The following is a 25646-nucleotide window of genomic DNA, read 5'->3' as shown; positions in this document are numbered from 1 at the left end:
CACCCCAGAGCAGAGGGCGCATCACCGCGGATGAAGGTAAATATAGGTCATTGACCTACTTTACCTTCATTCCCCGGGGTTTTGCAGCCACGAGCACTGCTGCATTAGCAGAGCTCCTGGCTGTAAAATATTTTAACCCCTATATCTATTCTATGTGTACACATTTATTCTACCTATTCTACTGTAAGCTGTCAGTGTGATTTTACTGTACACCGCACTGAATTGCCGGCTTTTCTCTCTAACACCGCTGCGTATTTCTCGCAAGTCACACTGCTGGTCCGTGTGTAATCCGTATTTTTCTGGCTTCCATAGACTTTCATTGGCGTTTTTTTTGCGCAATATGGTGACAAACGCAGCATGCAGCGATTTTCTACGGCCGTAGAAAGCCGTAAAATACGGCAGATAGGAGCAGGGGCATAGAGAATAATTGGGACGTTTGTTAGGCGTGTTTTACGGACGTATTTTATGCGCTCTTATGTCCGTAAAACTCGCTGGTGTGATGCCGGCCTTAAAAGAGGATAAAACATCACATAATGTTGCAAAAGTTGTTGGTGGTTCACAGTCAGCTGTGTCTAAAATCTGGACCAAATACAAACAATATGGGATGGTTGTTAAAGGCAAACATACTGGTAGGCCAAGGAAGACATCAAAGCGTCAAGCCCAGAAACTTAAAGCAATATGTCTACAAAACAGGAAAAGGCACAACAAAACAAATGAGGAACGAATGGGTGGAAACTGGAGTCAATGTCTGTGACCGAACTGTAAGAAACCGCCTAAAGGAAATGGGATTTACATACAGAAAAGCTAAATGAAAGCCATCATTAACACCTAAACAGAAAAAAACAAGGTTACAATGGGCTAAGGAAAAGGAATCGTGGACTGTGGATGATTGGATGAAAGTCATATTCAATGATGATTCGCAAATCTGCATTGGGCAAGATGATGATGCTGGAACTTTTGTTTGGTGCCGTTCCAATAAGATTTATAAAGATGACTGCCTGAAGAGAACATGCAAATTTCCAGAGTCATTGATGACATGGGGCTGCATGTCAGGTAAAGGCACTGGGGAGATGGCTGTCATTACATCTTCAATAAATGCACAAGTTTATGTTGATATTTTGGACACTTTTCTTATCCCATCAATTGAAAGGATGTTTGGGGATGATGAAATCATTTTTCAAGATGATAATGCATCTTGCCATAAGGCAAAAACTGTGAAAACATTCCTTGAAAATAGACACATAAGGTCAATGTCATGACCTGCAAATAGTCCGGATCTCAATCCAATTGAAAATCTTTGGTGGAAGTCGAAGAAAATGGTCCGTGACAATGCTCCAACCTGCAAAGCTGATCTGGCAACAGCAATCAGAGAAAGTTGGAGCCAGATTGATGAAGAGTACTGTTTGACACTCATTAAGTCTGTGCCTCAGAGACTGCAAGCTGTTATAAAAGCCAGAGGTGGTGCAGCAGAATACTAGTGATGTTTGAGTGGTTTTTTTTTGTTTGTTTGTTTTTCATGATTACATAATTTTTTCCTCAGAATTGAGTGATTCCATAATTGTTCCCTATGCTTGGTTAAAAAAGTAACCATTACTGACTACCACATTTTTTGGTCTTGATTTCTTTTAGTGTTTCTTAAAGCCAGAAAGTTGACATTTGAAATAACTTTAGTTTTGTGCCATGTCTGATCTGCTTTTTTTCTCCAAAATTAAACAACTGAACGAACATCCTCCAAGACCGGTGATTCCATAATTTTTGCCAGGGGTTGTAGCAGCTAGGTTATACTTAATAGGTCAGATACAGATGAAAATTAGAGCCTGCAGAGAGGAAAACTGCAGGAAACCAGTCACATAATCGCTTAAAATAATTTTATCGCTCATGTACACACGGATCTTTGTGAATGTTTACCTTCCACATAAACCACAACGTCGACATGTAGAATATATAGTTACCCCAAGAACTCAGTATTTTTTTGTACTTTATCTGTTCTAGATCACATGTCAGATGAGAAAGACCAGTTGTTGAATAATATTGAGAAACTTGTGATGACACGACTTTATAAGTCTGTATTTTGTCTGGAAAATTCCCAGGATGAACAAAAAGATCTCTCTCTCCAAAAGCGCATCAAGTAAGTGCTGTGTATTTTGTATCCAATGCCATTGGTAAATGTAGGATTACGGCTTTTTCCCCAGATGCCCGACCTAATGACTATTGATCATACTTTGTTTTTGCTGGAAGCCAAGATGAGAAAAACAGATGGTGCAATGAGTGATCTCTAAATAGAGATCTTTGTGAGACATTGAGTGAGGAAGCAGCAGTAACTTGAGGCTCCCCATGGTTTTGGGCATGTGTTTGTGAACCTAGAGCAATTGAAAGAAAAATATTTAATTGTGCGAAGCCTACAAAACATTTGCATCTTGTCATGTTCATGATTCCCCTTTTCTGGTTTCAGTGTTTCTTATGACCACATTTTCTGTTTTAGGTCATTGAGTTGGGTCACGTCAAGGATGCTTCAACTCCCACTAGAAGACAACAGTGAGGAAGAAAAGAATGGGATCTCTTGTGCTGCAACTGGTAAGAAAAACAGAATTTTATTGACATGATAGAAATAATTTTAATAAAACTATACTGAGTCAACTCATTCTATTCCAGCATCTGTGGGACAAGTTTAATTTGGTGATATACAAAACCTTACAGATTTAGGTGAATCGATTAGTACTGTAAACATTATGAGGATTCTATAAACTAATGCAAGGGAAATCTGCTTAGATGGCGCAACTCAAAAAATTTCGGGGACTCTTTAAAAAATGAAGGCAGCAACCTGATAGGTTGCAATGGGAAATTGTTCCACTTTTGCTTTACGCATGTTGGATATATTGAATCCTTTGTCAGACAGTAAAATTCTATACTTAGATCCACTTTTCTTGGGTAGAACAACACAACTGTACATAAATACCCCAATTGGTTTGTTTATTTCACTGTTTAATATGGCTGCAGATAACAGCTGATCGGTGGGGGTAACAGATGTTAGATCCTTTTAAAGAGAATCTGTCAGGATTCAACCCTCCTAGGCAGTCTATATGCACATGCAGGTCATAAGAAGTTGAATAAAATGATGCCTTCATATCTGCAATCCGATGTCTTATTCTCGAGAAATCCATGTTTTTCTTATACATAAATGGGCTGTTCAGGGCTATGGCCGGACACTGATCTGCCTGAGACTTAGCCTCCAGATCTTATTTTAAATGAAATGAGGTGTTGCCAGTTTGATATGTAATGGCTGCACTCCTGATCTCACTGTAGAAGTGTGTGTGTGTGGTTATACCTGACACATCTGCAGGTTCCTCTCAGCTTCAGCTTCCATCTCATCGGCAGACAGGGTTGCAATATTGTAGTAATACAGCAGAGCTGTGAGAGCTGCAGCAATTTTGTTTGTAAGTAGACAAAGTTCAGTTCTACTGTTCTGTGTTAGTTGCATGTGTCACACTAGTAACACCCTTTTCCTTTATAATAATCTTTTGGAGGCATTTTCTCATGCAGATCAGTGTCTGGCCCATAGCCCTGAACAGCTAATTTACATATATGAAAAACATGGATTTCTCTGGAATAAGTCATTGATTTTCAGATATTGAGGTATCTACTTATTCACCTTCATAATAATAATAATAATAAGTCGGGATTACTTACCGGTAATACTCTTTTAGTGAGTCCACGACAGCACCCTAAAGGAGAGAGGGATCTGCCCCATAGGAACAGGAAACCTACAGAAAATAAAAGGGGGGAGGTCCACCTCTCCTCCTTATTTGGATTTCAGAGTATCAGGAGGTCCGCGAGTATTAGTCAAATAGAATTACTTCAACTTATTTACTCTATATTTAATGAAAAGTGACCTATTAGTACGTGCTATATTCATTTCAGGGAGGGAAGTGAGAGGGTGCTGTCGTGGACTCACTAAGAGTATTACCAGTAAGTAAATCCAGCTTTTTGCCCTTCGCCGCAACAACAAGCACCCTACTGGAGAGATTTCCAGAGACTATCACCTGGGGGGGGGGCACCGTGCTGAGGACAGTCCTGCCAAAGTCCAGGTCAGAAGCTGACGAGACGTCAAGTCTATAGTGGTTTTAGAAGGTAGAGGGGTCTGACCACGTTGCCGCCTTACATATGGCTTCAATTGGAACGTCCCCTCTTTTGGCCCAGGAAGATGCAATAATTCTGGTAGAATGCCCTCTTATGCCTTCAGGAGGATTTTCATTTCTCGCAGAGTAAGCTAGTCGAATAGCCTCCCTAATCTACCGGGATAATTTGCCCCTCGTGATTCCGTACCCCTTATTGCAGCCCTGGAAGGATATGAAGAGAGCCCTACACTGCCTCCAACTTCTAGTCCTTTCAATGTATTTTAATACTATTCTCCTGACATCCAGGGTGTGAAACTTTTGTTCCTCAGGAGTGGAGGGGTTCCTAAAGAAGGTGGGGAGAAGTATTTCTTGTGATCTGTGAAATTTTCCTGCTACCTTAGGAAGGTATAGGGAGTCTGATTTTAAAATCAAACTATCCTGAAACGTCAGTAGAAAAGGTGGATCTATGGATAGGGCTTGGATGTCACTGACTCTTCTAGCAGATGTTAGTGCTACTAAGAGAGCCGTTTTGAGTGATAGGTATTTTGGAGATACTGAGCTGAGTCTATTGGTTCAAAAGGTGGTTCTGTTAGAGCGTCTAGGACCAAGTTTAAATCCCAGGGAGGGATTCTAGGAATATTAACGGGACTGATCCGCTCGCAAGCTGTGATGAATCGGGACACCCATTTATTTCCTGCAATATTATGGCCATAGAGGGCCTTTAGAGCAGACACGTGGACCTTCAACATATTTATGGATAGGCCTAGTTCTTTTCCCTTTTGAAGGAATTCTAAGATGCGCCGTATTGGAATTTCTGAAGTATCAGAAGTTGTATGGGGCTGCAGGAATTTCATCGATATTTTAGAGTAGATCTTTGTGGTAGACTGTTTCCTGCTTTTATAGAAGTGTATCAATTAATCCTTCTGAAAACCCTCTTGATTTTAGCATTTGCCTTGCAAATTCCAGGCCGTCAGGTGGAGACTGTCCACCTGAGGGTGGAAGAAAGGTCCCTGAAAGAGTAGGTTGGGGATTGAGGGGAGGACCCAAGAGTCTGAAATCGACATGGTTTGTAGCAACAAGAACCATGATCTCTTGGGCCAGAAGGGTGCTATTAATATCATCCTTGCTCCTTCCACTCTGATTTTCTGAATGACTTGTGGCAATAGTATTATCGGAGGGAAGGCGTATGCTAGATTGAATCGCCAATGGACTTGGAGAGCGTCTAGTATGTCCAGATGATCTGCCAAAGATAGGCAAATCTCTGTACTTGTTTGTTTTTCCTTGTGGCGAATCAGTCTATTTGAGGATGACCCCATAGGGATATTATTTCTTCGAAGATGTGATGATTTAGGCACCATTCCCCTTGCCGTAATGTACGAGGGGCGATCCAAAAGTAATGATAATCAATACTAAACACAATGAATATAGTAAAAAAAATTTTTATTTTTCTACATAGACTCCTAACAAGTCTATACACTTAGTCCATCTCTTTTCTAAACTTAGAATTCCCTTTGAACAAAATTCTTGTTCTTGACCCTCAAAAAAATCCCCAACAGCGGTTATCACGTCGCTATTGTCGTCAAACTTCTTGCCCCGGAGGTGTTCCTTGAGCCAAGGAAAGAGAAAGAAGTCACTGGGGGCTAGATCTGGCGAATAGGGGAGGTGATCCACCAGTTCAAAGCCCGCTTCTTGAATGGTAGCCATGGCAACTGCAGCTTTGTGAGTCGGCGCATTATCTTGGTGAAACAGCACTCCAGCCCGCAGTTTGCCATGCCTTTTCTCCTTGATAGCCTCCCGCAATCTTCTTATTTGTTCTGCGTAGTAGGAGCCCATAATAATGGCTCCCTGCTCCAAATAGTCCACCATAATAATTCATTCAGCGTCCCAAAAAATGGACGCCATAACCTTCCCTGCTAAGCTTGACACTTTGAGTTTCTTCGGCGTCGGTTCGTTTCCATGTTATCGATTGTTGTTTAGTTTCAGGATCAAAGTGGTGGATCCAGGTCTCGTCCATGGTCAAAAAACGTGACAAAAAATTTTCCTTGTCTGCTTGGAACTTTTCGAGATTTGCTATTGAAATGTCAACTCGTTTCTTCTTTTGCTCGTCGGTTAACATTTTTGGCACCCAACGCGCGGAGACCTTTCTCATATGCAATTCTTTTGCAAGGATTCTTTGAATACTGCCATATTAGATCCCTGCGACCTCAGCTACATGCCTGATAGTCACTCTTCGATCTGCCAATACAACTTCTTCAACTTTTTTCACGTTTTCTTCATTGCGGGACGTGGATGTTCATCTTCCGTCGATGTTCTTCCCAGCTTAAATTCCTTGGCCCAGCGTGCAACTGTGGAATATGGAGGAGAAGAGTCCCCAATGTTTTCACCAAGTCGCTGTGTATGTCTTTGGTAGTCATTTTTTTCAAGCAGAGGTATTTGATGACAGCTCTGAGCTCGTTTTTTTCCATTTTGATGTTCACTCCTCGGCAGTTCATATTCAAATGAATGTAGCTCCCGGGAATCGTGGTCTATTTAAGTGATTTTTTTTTTCCTGGACTAGTGGGTACCTAAGAGAGAAGAAAACATTTTATTTTAATTTCTGTGTGCAATAGAAATAACCGATTATCATTACTTTTGGATCGCCCTCGTATATCGACTTAAGAAGTCTGCTTGTTTGTTGTTTTCCCCCTTGATGTGAAGCGCAGAAAGGGATAACAGATGTTTCTTGGCTGGGTCCAAGATTTCTCCAGCGGAAGACATCAGAGTCTCTGATCGAATACCTCCTTGTCTGTTTAGATATGCCACTGTTGTGATGTTGTCGGAAAGAATTCTGACATGTTTTCCTCGGAGCTGTGGAAGAAAATGGTATAATTTATTGCCTTTAGCTCTTTAAGATTAGATGAATTCTGAATCTCCTCTGTATCCCACAACCCTTGGCAGAAGCTATCTCTCATATGGGCGCCCCATCCGCTGGGACTAGCATCGGTGGTTATAGTATGGGATGGTGTTATTACCCACGGAACACCTCCCGCCAAATGGTTACAATCTAGCCACCATATTAGAGAAGTCAAGACTTCCTGAGATAAGGTCATTTTCTTCTCAAGATGACCGAGTAATCGTCTTTCCTGTTAGAGAATCTGGTGTTGCAGAGTCTGGGTATGGTATTGTGCCCACTGAACTGCTGGGGTACAGGAGGTAAGGAATCCCAACAATGACATGCGTGGTTTATCCATCGCTGCTGCAACTTTGTCTATGAGTAATATCTTTACCTGAGGGAGAAGGCACTTTTGGCTTGTGGAGTCTAGATGGAACCCTAAAAACGTCTGGAGGGAATGTGGAATAAGTCTGGACTTCTTGAAGTTGATGATCCAGCCCAGATCCTGTAAAGATGAAATCGCGTGAGCTAAACGGTCAGACTCAGCACACTGGAGAGCTGAGTTTCCAATGACAAAAAAGTCATCTAGGTAAGGCACAATTAAGGTGTCTCTTTGACGAATGTAAGCCATAACCTCCAGAATCACCTTGGTGAAGATTCTTGCTGCTGTGGAGAGGCCAAAGGGCATGGCCGTATACTGGAAATGACGGATCTCGCCGTCGAATGTAACTGTTACCCTGAGGTAGCTTTGGTATCTGTCATGATAGGGAGATGGTAATATGCATCTTTTAGATCAATGCCCCCCATCATGCAATTTGGAAAAAGAAGTTTAATGGTGGATCTGATTGACTCCATTTTAAATTTATGATTTCGAATAAATGAATTGCTTTTTTAGATTTATGATTGTTCTAAATTAACTATTGGATTTGGGTACTAGAAATAAGGGCGAGTAGAATCCTCTACCTTCTTGCCCCTCTGGAACTTATATCCAAGACCCTTTGGTTAATAGGGTTTGAATTTCCACCTCAAGGGCCTTTTGTTATATTGGCGAATCGAGGGATGTTATAAAAAATGAATCGTGGGGAAACCAAAGGAATTCTAATTCTATTTCTTTTCTGATTATACTCAGGATCCACAAGCTATTTGTTATTTTTTCCCATTGTGGGGGAAAAAATTGTCTACCCCCCTACTGGGTTGACTGGTTCTTCAGTATTTTCTTTTGGGAAGTTGGGTCTTCTAAACATAGTACCTCTCTGTTTCTCTTCTTTTGTGGCCTATCTCGTTGGCCTTTCTGCTTGTTTTCTTTTGCCAAACGGCCTTCTTTTAAAAGCTCTCCTATAGAAAGGAATAGAAGAATCAGGAAAAGCTTTTTTCCTGTCTTTTGCTTTGGTGAGTATGTCATCTACGGTCTTGCCAAAGAGAAACTCACCCTTACGTGGGATAGCGCAGATTTTTGATTTTGACTGCGTGTCTCCTTTCCAGCTTTTCATCCAGAAGGCACGCCTGGCATTATTTACTAGACCTGCGGACCTTGCTGCTAGGCGTAGAGTCTGCTGATGCATGAGCCATAAAGGCTACTGCCCCTCTAATTAAGGGAATAGCAACCCGCAATTTTTCTCTAGAGACCTTCTGCTCAATTTGTTGGTCCAGTTGGTCAATCCATATGAGCATTGATCTAGCGGTACATGTACTGGCCACTGCTGGTTTGAATATACCTGTAGTTGCCTCCCATGACCTTTTTAAAGAGGACTCCGCTTTACGGTCAAGAGGATAAGAGAGCAGGCCCATATCTTTTACTGGTAGTGTGGATTGCTTAGAGGTAGAGGCAACGGCTGGGTCCACCTTAGGGACTTTAGTCCATGTTAGTAGCTCTTTGTCACTAAATGGATATTTTCTTTTTGAAGCTGATGGGAGGAAGCTTCTCTGGTCTTGCTTTTCCCATTCTCTTTTTATCAAGGCCTTAACTGACGGAAGTAACGAGAAGGCTCTCCTTTTTCTCTCTGCTAAACCCGCGAACATTATATCCTGCGTGGTTTGAGCACCTTTTGTCTCCTCACACCCCATTGTGTCTTTTACTGATTTTACTATATTGTCCACGCTTTCCAAGGGAAAACATGATCATCCCTCAATTTCTGATGATGAGGAAGATGCAACTGAGGAGTCCGAGGCTATTTCTTGGTCATTATCGGACTCCGTGCATGAAGATACTGTCTTTTTGCTTTTATGTTTTGGGAGTGTCTTGGCATGGGTCATGGCTTGCAGCTCCCCTCTAATTATGGCACGTATGTCTGTAATTGACACTGCTGCTCCCTGCGTGTTCGCACTGATACATTCGTTACATAACTTCTTAGGCCTCTTTCACACTTTCGTCATTTGCAATCCGCCGCAATCCGTAGTTTAGGGCAAAAAACGGATCCTGCAAATGTGCTCGCAGGATGCGTTTTTTGCCCATAAACTTGTATTGGCGACGGATTGCCACACATCGCGTCCGTTGTGCGACCAATCCATCGTGTTTTGGCGGACCGTAGTCACAAAAAAAGTTCAATGTAATGTTTTTTTTGTGCGTCGCTTCCGCCATTTTCGACCGTGCATGCGCGGCCGAAACTCCGCCCCCTCCTCCCTGGACTGCAGAATGGGCAGCGGATGTGTTGAAAAACTGCATCCGTGCAAAGAATTCACAACGTCCGTCGGTACATCGGCCTGACAGAAATGTGAAAGAGGTCTTAGGGTAAGCGTTGGGGAGAGGTTCACTGCATAAGGCGCACTGCTGATGTTTTGACTTTTGCTTCCTTTTGGCCTGAAGGAGGAGAGACATGGCGAGAGAAGAAAAAAGGAGGGTGTCAGCTTAATAGGCAGAGTTTGCACACTCACCTAATGAAGCTATCGGTACCGGATCAGGAGGCTGAAGTACAGTCCTGGACCTGGAGGACGCAGCGTTACTTCTGCGACTAGCATCCGTGGATCCTCTGCCGGAGCGGTCCCTGATGCTGCCTGCTGGGTCCCCTGCTGGAGGATTCGTAATCTGGCCTGGGGATGACATGATTGCATCGCTTAAAGCCAGCGCTGCTTTGCTTTTTATAGAACGCATATGCTGTTCATCTTTTTTTTTTTTTTCGTTACCCGGAAACTCTCGTAAATTCTGGGTCGGCTGCTACGGTGTACTGCACATGCGCGTGTCAGCTCTTCCCCCACCGCTGTACCTCCTCCCCTGCACCCCAGAAGTTCAATCTTTACTTCCGGGGCAGGAGCATCTGTATTTGTCGGCGCATGCGTGGACCAGCTTCCTGCACCGGACCGTGATCCGGAACGCTGCCCTCATCTCCTGCGACTTCCTGTCGGACAGGGCCTGTGCGGTCCGTTCCATTCCCTAGTCCGCCGCTGGTTCCTTCGGCCACGCACCCGACAGCATGCTCCTGAGTGAGACCGGGCGGCCCTACCCGGACCCGGTCATCACTTCCATCCACCAGACGAGGAGGGAGCCGTCAAACAGAACTCCCCTGACACTGCCTCTGGACTGCAGCCCCTGCCGCACAGGCGGCATGCACTGGTCCATGTTTGTTCTTTCTTGTAGGAGAATTCTGCCATTCCCGTAGGAAGAGGAAACCAACTGAGGAGGAGAGGCAGACCGCCCCCCTTTTATTTTCTGTAGGGTTCCTATTCCTATGGGGCGGATCCCTTTCTCCAGTAGGGTGCTGTTGTGGCAAAGGGTAAAAATAATTTTATTTCTATAGCGCCGACATATTCCGCAGCACTTTACATTTTAGAGGGGACTTGTACATACAATAGACATTACAGCATAACAATAAACACATAGATCAAGACAGATACCAAGAGGAATGAGGGCCCTGCTCGCAAGCTTACAATCTATGAGGAAAAGTGGAGACACAAAAGGTGGATGGTAACAATTGCTTTCGTTGTTCGGACCGGCCAAAGTATAAGAAACGGGTGTTCATATAATGCTGTATGAACCGGTTATCAGCCTATGTATGTAATAATACAGACACAGAGGGCTGTTAAATGCATGAAGCATGTGAGAACATGATGCGAAGAACCTGGTTATGGTAAAAAAAAATTTGAATGGACAACACAGTGATAGTTAGGTTGAATGGGCAACACAGTGATAGTCTGAACAAATGCGTTTTTAGGGCAGGCTTAAAACTGTGGGGATTGGGGATTAATCATATTAACCTGGGTAGTGCATTCCACAGAATTGGCACAGTATGTGAAAAGTCTTAGAGACGGGAGTGGGAGGTTCTGATTATTGAGGATGTTAACCTCAGGACATTAGCAGAATGGAGGGCACGGGTAGGGTGGTAGACTGAGAAGAGGGAGGAGATTTAGGGTGGTGCTGAGCTATGGAGTGCTTTGTGGGTGAGGGTAATAAGTTTGTACTGGATTCTGGTGTGGATGGGTATCCAGTGTAATGACTGGCACAAGGTAGAGGCATCGGTGTAACGATTGGTGAGGAATATGATCTTGGCTGCAGCCAGGATCGAAGCTGCAGACAGATTGGAGAGGGGAGCGTTTGGTAAGAGGGAGACTGATTAGTACAGAGTTACAATAGTCCAGACGAGAATGAATAAGAGAAACAGAGTTTTTGAGTCGAAAGTAAGAAAGGGCCAAATTCTAGAAATTTTTTTGAGGTGCAGATAACAAGAGCGAGCCAGTGATGGGATGTGGGGGCGAATGAAAGCTCAGGATCAAGTATGACCCCAAAACAGCGGGCATGTTGCTGGGGAGTAATGGTGGAACCACACAAAGAAATGGCAATGTCGGTCATAGGTACATTAGTAGAGGGAGGAAACGCAAGAAGTGCAGTTGTTGATCGGTTCAGTTTCAGATAGAGAGAGGACATGATGTTAGAGACAGCGGTAAGACAATCACTGGTGTTTTCTAAAAAGGCAGGCGTGATATCAGAAGAAGTGAATAATTGGGTGTTGTCTGCATAGAGATGGTACTGGAAACCAAATTTACTGATTGTTTGACCAATAGGGGCAGTATATAAAGAAAAGAGAAGGGGGCCTAGAACTGATCTTTGAGGAACCCCAACAGTAAGGGGAAGATGAGGAGGAGGAGCCAGCAAAAGATACAGTGAAGGAGCGGTCAGAGAGATAGTTTTCTCCTGGTTCTCCTCCTATGTCCTTGATGCCGATGGAGCGGAGCATAGTGAGGAGGAGCTGATGATCCAGTGTCGAATGCTACATTGAGATCCGAGAGAATTAGCATGTAGTAGTGGCCATTAGATTTAGCTGTTAGTAGATCATTAGAGACTTTAGTAAGGGCAGTTTCAGTAGAGTGTAAAGATCGGAAACCGGATTGTAGAGGGTCGAGAAGAGAGTTATCTGAGAGATGGGAGTGGACCGGGCATTCCAGGAGTTGAGATGAAGGGAAGATTAGAGACAGGTCTATAGTTGACGGCACAGTTTTGGTTGAGGGATTTTTTTTTTTTAAGTAATGGATATATGATGGCATGCTTAAATGAGGAGAGAAAGATACCAGAAGAGAGAGAGCGGTTGAATATCTTTGTTAGGTGAGCGGTGACAGCTGGGGAAAGGGACTGGAGGAGATGTGACGGAATTGGGTCACTGGTGCAAGTGGTCGGACGAGAAGATGCAAGGAGCCTGATTACTTCTTCTTCTGTGAATGTTAAAAGTCAGTGAGCAAGATGTAGTTAGGGGAGGGAGGACAGTGCATGGCATGAGGGGATTGGGATATATTTCCTGTCGGATATGGTCAATTTTTTTCCCTTCCCCATGACAGCACCTATACATGAGAGATGGTCCCAGCCCTCAGGAACAGGAAACCTGCAGAGGAGATAAAAGATGGGGGCGGCACCTCTCTCCTCAGTTTAGTTTTCTGCGATGCCAGAGAGATCTCTCTCGGGCCATGCCGCTCTGGAGACTGAGGTCCGCGGCGGAAACAGCTGGTCAGCGCGCAGGGGGGAGCGATGTGCGGCATTACTCATGGAGCGCATGGCTGTTGGTTGGCGTCCGTCCCGCTGCGGGCTCACCGGCGTCCGCTCCTGGCCGGAGGCTGGGCCGGGGTAGAGGGCCTGCCCATCACCAAGCTGGTGCCGAGGTGAATGGGACGACTTCCGTTTCAGACCGGAAGTGACGTCGCACGCCGGGGGAGCGGTTTGTTGACACTCCCATGGGGAGAATGTTCAGGGACGCTCACACCGCTCTCACACTATAATATTTAAAGAAGTACAGCGCAAGTAATGGTGGCATTAGCTTCTCTGACTATGGCAGACCCGACTGCGGAATTGCCGGTTCCAGTGGACATCCCACAGACTCCCGTGTACTGAGGTTCTGGTGGGTGAGTGCCTTTGTAAGGCAAAACATGTCAGTAACAGTGTCTTTCTGTATCATGTTATGCAGGGAACGAAAGCTACGGCCAAACAGAAAAACAAAGTGTGCGCACTCTGATAAAGCTTTCCCTAGAACTTTTGAGAAGCGGATTTGCCGGTCATGTATAGATAAAACCGTGGCCGGGGAATCCTCAACATTGCTCCAAAACATAAAAGCTATCGTTAGGGATGAAGTTAAAATCACAGTAAAAGAGCAGATGAAACCGCATGGGTTACATAGCTCTGATAATCCACCCCCTAGACCTACCCAAAACTCTGACGTGGAATCAGAAGGTGAACCGGGGGAATTACCACCTAGTTATGACTCAGATTTAGACTCTTCAGACGAAGAGTGTGGTTGGCCGTATGTATTATCTGAAGACGTGTGGAAACTACTAAAACTAGTTAGATCCACTTTGGGGGGTCAAAACACCAAAAGAACATAAAACAACCCAAGACTCTATGTTCAGTAATCTAGAGGGAAAAAAAAACAGAGAGTTTTTCCTTTCCACGAGAATGTATTAAATCTAATTTAAAAAGAGTGGAAAAAAACAAATAAAAAAATGTCAGTCCCTCAGGCCCTTAAGCGAAACTAACCATTTGATGATGAAATTTGTGACAAATGGGAAAAAGCACCTAAACTTGACTCAGCAATTGCGAGTACCTCAAAAGGCATAGCACTTCCCTTTGAGGACATGGGAGCGTTAAAAGATCCTCTTAACAAAAAGGCGGACGCCTTCTTAAAATCGGCATGGGAAGCATCGACATGGGCATTTAAACCAGGGGTGGCCCCTACTTGTACGGCTCGGGCCATGATAAAATGGTTAGAGGAACTGAGCGACCAAATAAGAGACAATTGTCCAAGGGAGAGACTCTTGGAAGTAATACCCTCATTACAAAATGCGGCAGGTTTCCTGGCGAATGCAGCCATTGACTCATTACGGTTTTCTGCCCGTGCATGTGCGCGCTCCAATTCCGGTAGAAGAGCATTGTGGTTAAAAAATTGGACTGCTGACTTTCAGTCGAAAGTCAAACTGCGCAGTCTCTAGTGAGGGCCAATATTTATTTGGGAAAGCAATAGATGAAATTCTAGAAAGAGCAGCAAATAAGAAAAAACACTTCCCTTCTCCCCCCTTCCCAAGGTTCTGGAAAAGCGGGCCAGGGTCGGCCAGGAGATAAGTCCACACAAGGGAAGCCCTGGAATGAGAGCAGAGAAAGAGGATACCTCTTTAATAAACCCCCTCAAAAACCAGACCCCAAACAACAATGATGCCGACATCCGGGTGGGGGGGAAGGCTTCGGTTCTTTGTCCATCAGTGGGGAAAGTTACAAGTCTCACAATGGGTAATCACCCTATTATCCGAAGGCCTACGGCTGAACTTCAACTCCCTCCCTCCTCATCGAGTAAAAATCATCCATGTGGCAAAAAGAAACCAGGTGACGTTAGAAAGGGAAGTTCATTTCCTCATGGAAACACAAGTCCTTATAAAAGTACCTGCACAAGAGATAGGGAAAGGGTTTTACAGTACCCTGTATCTCACACCAAAGCCGGATGGTTCACTAAGAATTATCTTCAACTTAAAATCCCTAAATCAATACATCAGAAAAAATCAAAATGGAGACGTTAAAAACTACAGTAAAACTGCTATATCCAGGCTGTTACATGGCAGTCATAGACCTCACAGATGCCTACTATCATGTTCCCATTTGTGTAGAACATCAACAATTTTTAAGGTTGGTAATAGAAATAAATCAAATTCCCACTCATCTACAGTACCAGTGTCTCCCTTTCGGGGTATAGGTAGCCCCCCGAATTTCTACAAAAATTATCTCAGAGATGGCATCTTTGGTAAGGAAGAAAAACATCTTTATTAGTACCCTATCTAGACGATTTTCTCCTTATACAGTTGTGGCCAAAAGTATTGACACCCCTGCAATTCTGTCAGATAACTCAGTTTCATCCTGAAAATGATTGCAATCACAAATTCTTTGGTATTATCTTCATTTAATTTGTCTTAAATGAAAAAACTCAAAAGAGAATGAAGCAAAAAGCAAAACATTGATCATTTCACACAAAACTCCAAAAATGGGCCATACAAAAGTATTGGCACCCTCAGCCTAATACTTGGTTGCACAACCTTTAGCCAAAACAACTGCGACCAACCGCTTCCGGTAACAATCAATGAGTTTCTTACAATGCTCTGCTGGAATTTTAGACCATTCTTCTTTGGCAAACTACTCCAGGTCCCTGATATTTGAAGGGTGCCTTCTCCAAACTGCCATTTTTAGATCTCGCCACAGGTGTTCTATGGGATTCAGGTCTGGACTCATTGCTGGCCACCTGAGAAGTCTCCAGTGCTTTCTCTCAAACCATTTTCTAGTGCTTTTTGAAGTGTGTTTTGGGTCATTGTCCTGCTGGAAGACCCATGACCTCTGAGGGAGACCCAGCTTTCTCATATTGGGCCCTACATTATGCTGCAAAATGTGTTTGTAGTCTTCAGACTTCATAATGCCATGCACACGGTCAAGCAGTCCAGTGCCAGAGGCAGCAAAGCAACCCCAAAACATCAGGGAACCTCCGCCATGTTTGACTGTAGGGACCGTGTTCTTTTCTTTGAATGCCTCTTTTTTTTTTTCTCCTGTAAACTCTATGTTGATGCCTTTGCCCAAAAAGCTCTACTTTTGTCTCATCTGACCAGAGAACATTCTTCCAAAACGTTTTAGGCTTTCTCAGGAAAGTTTTGGCAAACTCCAGCCTGGCTTTTTTATGTCTCGGGGTAAGAAGTGGGGTCTTCCTGGGTCTCCTACCATACAGTCCCTTTTCATTCAGACGCCGACAGATAGTACGGGTTGACACTGTTGCACCCTTGGACCGCAGGGCAGCTTGAACTTGTTTGGATGTTAGTCGAGGTTCTTTATCCAACATCTGCACAATCTTGCGTTGAAATCTCTTGTCAATTTTTCTTTTCTGTCCACATCTAGGGAGGTTAGCCACAGTGCCATGGGCTTTAAACTTCTTGATGACACTGCGCACGGTAGACACAGGAACATTCAGGTCTTTGGAGATGGACTTGTAGCCTTGAGATTGCTCATGCTTCCTCACAGTTTGGTTTCTCAAGTCCTCAGACAGTTCTTTGGTCTTCTTTCTTTTCTCCATGCTCAATGTGGTACACACAAGGACACAGGACAGAGGTTGAGTCAACTTTAATCCATGTCAACTGGCTGCAAGTGTGATTTAGTTATTGCCAACACCTGTTAGGTGCCACAGGTAAGTTACAGGTGCTGTTAATTACACAAATTGGAGAAGCATCACATGATTTTTCGAACCGTGCCAATACTTTTGTCCACCCCCTTTTTTATGTTTAGTTTTAAGACAATTATTTTTGTGTTTTTTCATTTAATACAAATTAAATGAAGATAATAATAATAAAGAATTTGTGTTTGCTATCATTTTCAGGAAGAAACTGAGTATTATCTGACAGAATTGCAGGGGTGTCAATACTTTTGGCCACAACTGTAGCAGACAGCCAGGAAGACTGCATAGAAGCAGGCACAAAAGTACGGAACCTACTGTCCAAACTAGGATGGTTAATAAGTTTAAAAAAATCAAAAATGATTCCAGTCCAGATACAGGAATTCCTGGGAATTCAGCTGGACTCAATCAAACAAGTTTGTGTCCTTTCGAACAGAAAAATCGAGGCCATAAAACAAACCCAATCGGCCCGGTCTATCTCAATAAGAGAAGCCATGTCCCTTCTAGGGATGTTGACAGCCACAATTCCGGCGGTTCAATGGGCTCAACTGCATTCAAGAGAGTAAGGCTGTGTGCACACAATGCGGAATTGGTGCGGATCCGCAGCGGATTTTTTGGCGCAGAAACGCTGCAGTTCCGCACTGTGATTTTACAGTACCATGTAAATCAATTTGAATAAAAAAAGGCTGTGCTAATGGTGCGGAAAAATCCGCATGAAAAACCGCTGCAGAACAAAAGTAGTAGCATGCTACATCTTTTGTGCGGAACTGCAGCGTTTCTGACCCCTTCCATAATAGAAATCCGCAGGGGTAAAATCTGCACAAAATCCGCATCAATTCCGCATAAAAATCGGACAAAATCCGCACCTGCGGTTTCTGCCAGGAGATGCGGATTTTGTGTGGAAAATTCTGCACCCCAATCCGCAACGTGTGCACATAGCCTTACAGTGGCAAATCCTGACCGAACAGGCAAAAAACCCCTACAATTTAAATCTGAAAATCGCCCTATGGCCACAAGTTCAGGACTCTTTAAATTGGTGGCTATAATTAGGGAATTTAAAAAAAGGGGTGCCATGGTCGATCCCCAATCCGGTGGTACTAACCACGGATGCGAGCCCTCTAGGCTGGGGGGCCCACTTAAAAGATCAGATTCTGCAAGGCAGATGGCATCCTCCAACCTAAAAGAACTAACAGCAGTAAGGCAAGCAGTTCTACAAATAGAAGGGACTATCAAAGGAAAACACCTAATGGTCCTATCCGACAACAGCACAGCAGTCTTACAGAAATCGACAAGGGGGAACAAGGTCGAGGTCTCTGTTAGAAGAAGCCAAAAGACTGTTTTCTTGGGCAGAAAATCACCTCTTATCCTTGACAAGCACACACCTAAAGGGACAGACAACCTTGTTGCAGACTTCTTAAGTAGGCAGGTGATACACCAGAACGAATGGTCCCTAAATCAAGAAATATTTGGGGAAATCTGTGCCAGTTGGGGTATTCCACAGGTAGATCTCTTTGCCACAAAACAAAACCGGAAGGTAGAAAGATTCTATTCCCTGAACCCAGGAAAGAACCCAGGAGGAGTGGATGCGCTGTTGCACCAATGGAAGTTCCAACTTGCCTATGCATTTCCCCCGATTCCGCTAATACCAACAGTGTTGAAAAAAAATCAGAGGACGGGACACAAATTATACTGATCCGCACCCTTCTGGCCGAAGAGGGCATGGTTCACCTGGCTCAGACGTATGTCCATATCGGGCCCATGGATCCTTCCAGATGTTCTAAATCTACTACACCAGGGTCCAGTATCCCATCCTCAAGTACACAGCCTACACCTCACTGCCTGGACCTTGAAACGGGGCTTCTGCTAGCAAAGGGATTTTCAGCTCCGTTAATTGCTACTCTGCTATCCAGCAGGAAAAAAATTACATCCGATAAATATCAGAAAATCTGGGAAAAATTTCTAGAGTTTTCAGGACGACGCCTGTCAAGTACCACTCAGAAAGTCCCAATAAGGGAAGTCTTGGAGTTCCTCCAAAAGGGGTTGGAACGGGGTTTATCTACCAGCACCCTAAAGGTGCAAGTTTCGGTGCTTGATGCCTTATTTGATCCAAAAATTGGCTGATCACCCCTGGGTGTATAGGTTCATCCGAGCCTCCTTCACAGCCAGACCATTTAAATCTCCGCCAAAGGTAGCTCCCTAGGATCTAAATTTAGTGCTCTAGGCCTTAACATCTCCACCTTTTGAGCCTGTTAACTCCATCTCAGAAAAAAACTCTAACCTTAAAAACGGTTCTCCTGGTTGCCCTTACGTCGGCTCGACGCATTAGTGAGATTCAAGCCATCTCTATTGATCCTCCATACACTACCTTTTTGGAGGGCAAAGTAATAATTAAAACTGACACGGCCTTCTTACCAAAGGTCAGTTCAAAATTACATGGAGACCAGGAGATAGTTTTACCCTCATCCCAGGGAGAACAAACCTTTCATTGCCTTGATGTCAGACGTTGCCTAATTCAATACCTAGAAGTGACAAAACCATGGCGACAGTCTTCGGCCCTTTTTGTCTCCTTTCAAGGAGCAAACAGGGGAAAGAAGACCACAAAATCTACTATTGCACGGTGGCTCCTCATGGCTATTGCACTCTCCTACTCCTCTTCAGGGCAATGCCCTCCACTAGGGGTGATGGCACACTCGACAAGAGCTATCGCCACATCCTGGGCAGAAAGGGCAAATGCGTCGATAGAGCAATTTTGTAATGCGGCAGTATGGTCTTCACCCTCTACCTTCTTTCGCCACTATAGATTGAACCTGGGTCTTTCAAGTCTTGCCTTTGGGAGGAAAGTCTTATCGGCTATTGTCCCACCGTACGAGTCGTCTTCTATTTCTTCCTCTCATGTATCGGTGCTGTCATGGGGAAAGGAAAAAATGATAATTACTTACTGGTAATTTTATTTTCCAGATCCATGACAGCACCGCACTAATTCCCACCCTATCTTGGTGATGTTGTATTTTGCACACAAAAATAAATGTGTAATATATAAATAGATAGATTTATATATAGATATATATTTATTTAGAGATATATATATATATATATTAAAAAAAACTGATGGGACATGTAACTATACCTTGTATACTCTGTAAATGAACTGAGGAGAGAGGTGCCACCGCCATCTTTTATCTCCTCTGCAGGTTTCCTGTTGACTGGGACCATCTCTCATGTATAGGTGCTGTCCTGGATCTGGAAAATCAAATTACCGGTAAGTAATTATCATTTTTCTTTGAAATAATTGGCCAGATCGTCAGCGCATAGATCCGTGGATGGGGCCTGCACTCTTGGGTTGAGTAGGGAATGAAAAGTGTTAGAGATTTTTCGGGCTATTGGATAGGTTGGTGATGAGGGTGGTGAAATAGGTTTTTTTGAGAGGTGAAGGGCAGTGTTGTATGTTTTAAGCATAAACTTATATTGGATTAAATCTTTGGGTAGATTGGATTTTCTCCATAGACGTTCAGTGCACCTGGAGCACCGCTGCAGGAAACGTGTTTGCAGCATGTGCCACGGTTGTCGCCGTCTGTGCTGTATTGTTCTACGTATAGGAGGTGCAGTTTCATCCAGGACACTTTGCAGCGTTTTGTTGTAATGCTTCAGTGCAGAATCAGGACATGAGAGGGAGGTGATAGGGGCCAATGATGACTGCAAGTTCTTCATAAGTTTCTGGGTGTTAATAGCCTGTATGTTTTCTATAAGTGTGGAAAGTAGGGGTGGCCTGAGCGGGATGGAAGTTCTTGATAGCGAATGAAAGAAGATTGTGGTCAGAGAGCGGGAGAGGGGAGTTTGTGAAATCATCCACTGAGCAAAGCTGGGAGAAGACCAGTCGAGGGAGTTTCCTATGACATGAGTGCCCATATAGATTGCACAGGAGGGTTGATCCTACTGACAGATTCCCTTTAACAGTCTAAAATTTATTAATTACCTATCCTAAGGATAGGTCATCAATATTAAGAGCTTCAAAAACCCATTTAATATGACTATGGATGGAACCACTCTGGATCCATCCTTTCACCAATTGACATTAATGGAATTTAGTCAACCAGCTAATGTGTGTGGGGGGCCTCCCAACTGTCCACTGACCGTTTATGTGGGTAGTGCTAAAGATCTGTAAGTTTGAATTAAAGTGCTGAAACGGTTTGTTCTGCAGAGAAAAAAAACAGCCACATTGAGTCCAGCTTAAACTTCTTCCACCTTCCCATTGATCATACATGAACACTCAGTTGAGCCAAGCTTTCACATGGGAGAGTCAGGAGATGGCTGTCTCCCATTAAAAGCAGTCCGAATCTCTGCATTGGAAACATCCATATATATGCAGTGACATCACTGGAGTCTTCTGAGGTATCCATTTAATATAAACCTATGGCAGATATCATAAAATAAGGTCTGTCACCTACATGGTCACATTGTGAAAAATAACACTTTTCACTGGATGCTGTGGTATGGACTAGTATAGTCTACTCTCCTGTCCCATGCTTTACTTTTGCTGCTATACTGATATAAACTAGTTGCACAAAGGCCTAAACAACACTTATTTTTTCTTAAACATAATAGACATGTTCAGCAACTAAGTTGGGCCTTTTCTCTAAACAAAGCTAAAAAAAAATGTGTTGTGAACAGCCTCCTATCGTGCTTAACGTTTCTAACACTTATTCCAGTTCTGGTAATTGTGGAGAACCACTTATTGTTTGTGTTTTCTTTGTTGCAGCTTTAATAGAAATGGATGCCAAGAGAGCTCCTCAAGACAAGCTAACCTATGTGTCTAGAGCTTGTAACTATCTTTACAAATCCATACAAAGCTCCAAAAAAGAGCCTGCCACAGCTGATGATTTACTGTCGTGTCTAATATATAGCATGCTGAAGGCAAACCCTCCTCGACTGTGGTCAAACCTGCAGTACATCACTAGGTTCTGCAATCCCAGAAGACTTATGACAGGAGAGTCTGGATATTATTTTACCAACCTTGTAAGTGTATACAGCAAACACTCTAGTATATATTGTGGAAAAATGTAATGGTCTTCCATCCCCAGCTCTTTACATACATGCATTTTAAAAGTATATTAAATGGAAATAATACAGCTCTTGCACATCAATGCATGTTAGAAACTTTACTCATAGTAAACCATGCACAAAAAAGTGACTGAAGGTATAGGTACATTGCATCAAAAGGAATAATATGACTCACTGGCATATGTTGGGGGGTGTGGAGGGAGACTGGGATCGGGTAGTTGAAGTTCAAACCCCCAAACTAACAGAGGTTTCTAGCAGAGACTTCTTCCCCTCTGCCAACCAAAAAACGACATGAATGATCGTTCAAGCACTCCTGTATGTGGCGGAGTTGAGAATCTACTGGCTAAATGAGCATACGGCAGACATCTATTCATGTGCAAGGCCACCTGACATCAAGCACCAAGAGTTTGTGTTATATTATTTTCTAAGATCAAGACAACTTGTGGCAAATGTACTGTCCAAATTCAGGAATCTGTGGATTTTAGAAATGAAAACATAAATGTAACATAGTGGCATAGTTAATGATTGCAAACCGTCAAATGTTCATGAAGTTCAACCAAGAGGTGGGAATGGATAAAAGGAAGGGTTATACGTAGAGCCACAGTGCATGAACTAGTCTGCCCCATAAGAGCTAATCTCTCCTGATTCCAGTTGTCACTGGACTAAATATTCAGAGAAGTTGGAAACGTTTGTCCCCTGTGCGGATGTGTTCTATGACATATTATTATAATACATTTTTTATAGCACCATTTATTTCATGGCGCTTTACATGTGAAAAGGGCCAAATATAGACAAATACAATAAACATGAGCAAAAAACAAGGCACTAACATGTACATAAGGAGAGAGGACCCTGCCCATGAGGGCTCACAGTCTGCAGGGGATGGGCGAGGATACACTAGGAAAGGGTAGAGCTGGTTGTGCATCGGTTCAGTAGGTTGAGGATCACTGCAGGCTGTAGGCTTGTCGGAAGAGGCGAGTCTTCAGGTTCTTTTTGAAGGTTTCTATGGTAGGCGAGAGTCTGATGTGTTGGGATAGAGAGTTCCAGAGTATGGGAGAAGCACGGGAAAAGTCTTGGATGCGGTTGTGGGAAGAAGAGATAAGAGGGGAGTAGAGAAGGAGATCTTGAGAGAATCAAAGGTTGCGTGTAGGTAAGTACCGGGAGACCATGTCACAGATGTATGGCGGAGACAGGTTGTGGATGGCTTTGTATGTCATAGTAAGGGTTTTGAACTGGAGTCTCTGGACGATAGGAAGCCAGTGAAGGGCTCGGCATAGGGGAGAGGCTGGGGAATAGCGGAGAGACAGGTAGATTAGTCGGGCAGCAGTGTAGGATGGATTGGAGTGGTGCTGGAGAGTAGGAGGTTGCAGTATTCAAGGCGAGAGATAAGGGCGTGCACTAACCAGTGTTTTGTGGTCAAGGAATACGCGGATCCGGGAAATATGTTTGAGACGGCAGGAGGAGGCAAGGGCTTGGATATGTGGCTTGAAAGAGAGGACAGAGTTGAGGATCACCTCGAGGCATCGAGCATGCGCGACTGGGAGAAGTGAGCAGACATTGATGGATAGGTCTGGTGGAGGGGTAGAGTGAGATGGTTGGAAAGATGATGAATTCTGTTTTGTCCATGTTCAATTTTAGAAAGCGAGCAGAAAAGAAGGCCAAGATATAGCAGACATAGTGTGGGATTTTGGTGAGTAAGGAGGCGAGGTTAGGTCCGGATAGATAGATCTGCAAGTCATCAGCGTAGAGATGATGCTGCAAACCGTGGGATTCTATGAGCTGTCCCTGGCCGAAGGTGTAGATGGAGAAGAGTAGGGGTCCTAGAACTGAGCCTTGAGGAACACCAACAGACAAGGGGCGAGGTGAGACAATGGTGTGGGAGAGGGAGACACTGAATGTTCAGTCTGTTAGATATGACGAGATCCAGGATAGGGCCTAGTCTGTGATGCCAAGAGATGAGAGAATCTGTAGCAGGAGGGAGTGGTCCAGTGTGTCAAAGGCAGAAGACAGGTCCATGAGAAGGACAGAGTAGTGTCGCTTGCTCTTGGCAGTTAGGTCATTGGTGACTTTAGTTAGGGCAGTTTCAGTTGAGTGATTGGGTTGGAAGCCAGATTGTAACCGGTCAAAGAGGGAGAGGTGGGAGGACAGTTCAAGATGGACATGCTGTTCCAGTAGTTTGAGGCATAAGGGAGAAGAGATATCGGGCGATAGCTAGACACAGAGGATGGGTCAAGGGAGGGCTTGGTGTGATCTTGGCATGTTTGAAGGATGAGGGGAAGACACCTGTTGTGAGTGAGAGGTTGAAGAGGTGTGTTAGGGTTGGAATGAAGACCGTGGCGAGGTTAGGGATGAGGTGGGATGGGAGCGGGTCAAACCTGCAAGTGGTGAGGTGTGATATTGACAGGAGGGTGGAGACCTGATCTTCTGTCATGGTGGAGAAGTTGGTTTTGGAGGGTCAGGATTGAGCAGCTCAGAGGGGCATTGGGCACTGCAGGCCAAAGCTTTCTCTGATCGTATCGATCTTCTGTTTAAAGAAAGAGGCAAAGTCTTCAGCAGAAATGAGAGAGGAGGAAGGTGCTGGGGGATGAATTGAAAGTGTTGAAAAGCTGTTTAGGGTTGTCAGACAGGGAGGATATGAGAGATGAGAAGTTTTTTTTGCGGCAGTGAGCATGGACTTAAAGCTGGTGAGAGACTGCTTGTATGCAATGAAGTGGTCGGCAGAACGGGATTGCTTCCATCTCTGCTCAGCGACCTTGGAAGCCAGTCTCAGTTCTTTGGTCAGGCTGGTCAGCAAGGGCTGCCTGTTGATTGTACGAGTTTTGCCATGCATGAGCGGGGCGGCCGAATCGAGTGTTGCTTTTATTGTGGTGTTATAAAAAGTGGCAGCAGCATCTGTGACATGAAGGGAAGCTATGTCTATAAGAGGGAGAAGTGACTCAGAGTGATTGTAAATGGAGGTGTTTGAGATTTCTGCAAGGGTGAGTAAGTTTGTGGAGTGGGGGTTGTGCACTAGGAGAGAAGAGGGAAGAGAATGTCAGTAGGTTGTGGTCAGACAGGGGGAGGGGTGAGCTAGTGATATTAGTAAGGGAGCAGAGGCAGGTGAAGATGAGGTCCAGCATGTGGCCATCTTTGGGAGTGGCCGCAGAGGACCAATGAGTGAGGCAGTGAGCGATAAATGTTTAAAGGCAGATGAGGTGGAAGTATCAATGGGATATTGAAGTCACCCGTGATGATACTGGGGATGTCAGCAGAGTGGAAATGAAGCGGCCAGGTGGTGAAGTGTTCGAGAAAGATGGAGATGGCTAGTTCTGGGGGGCAGTAGCTGACAGCCAGCTGGAGGTTGGAGGGGGAATAGATGCGGATGGAGTGCACCTCAAAGGAGGGAAGAGTAGCGGAGGGTGGTAGCGGATTGGAGTAAAGTAGCAGGTGTCTGACAGGAGCAAGCCAACTACTCCACCACGTTTGTTGCTGGGGCCAGGGGTGTGAGAGAGCTGGAATCCGCCATAGGAAAGTGCAGCTGGAGATGCTGAGTCAGAGGGGGTGAGCCAGGTTTCAGTGATGCCAACGAAGAAGTTTGTTGGTGATGAAGAAGTCATGGCTATAGGACAGTGCGTTCCATAGTGCTCCAGGTAGGGGGACCAGGGGAGTGGGGGCTGGATGAATGGGTAGGAGGTTATCATGGTTGGGAAAACGTGTAGAGGATCTTGGCAGGGGGTTAGAAATGAGTGTGGGGATGTGTTGAGGAGGGCCAGGATTTGGGGATACATCCCTATCAATGAGGAGTAGCAGACAGAGCGTTAGAAGGTGGGAGCAGGATAGGACATGATGTGGCCATGTGTGTCTGGAGAAAAAGGATTGTATGTGGAGGAACAGTTCTGAGGAGAAGGTGAGATGGCTGGGGAGTGTGGAGGGAGAAATGAGTACTTCTTTACTAGGTGATGGGATTGCAGGAGATTGTAAGAAGGAAAGTAGTATGGGGGTGAAAGAGAAAAGAAACTG

At 44.3% G+C, this 25646-nt stretch overlaps 1 protein-coding gene across 3 annotated transcripts in view; it reads left to right on the top strand.

The window, feature by feature from the left end:
* LOC138672353 (rab5 GDP/GTP exchange factor-like) overlaps positions 1–25646 on the top strand; it is a 44437-nt gene that overhangs the window by 17699 nt on the left and 1092 nt on the right. For all 3 annotated transcript variants that reach the window (XM_069760298.1, XM_069760306.1, XM_069760303.1), the window contains 3 exons: positions 1993–2128; positions 2483–2574; positions 21346–21602. In XM_069760298.1, coding sequence (XP_069616399.1) covers positions 1993–2128; positions 2483–2574; positions 21346–21602 — 485 coding nt within the window. The remainder of the gene's footprint in view (positions 1–1992; positions 2129–2482; positions 2575–21345; positions 21603–25646) is intronic.

Source organism: Ranitomeya imitator, chromosome 1, assembly GCF_032444005.1.
Source record: "Ranitomeya imitator isolate aRanImi1 chromosome 1, aRanImi1.pri, whole genome shotgun sequence".
NCBI classification, from domain to species: Eukaryota; Metazoa; Chordata; class Amphibia; order Anura; family Dendrobatidae; genus Ranitomeya; species Ranitomeya imitator.
The sequence above is the reverse complement of the archived record's forward strand: the minus strand, read 5'-3'. Positions and strand labels throughout refer to the sequence as shown.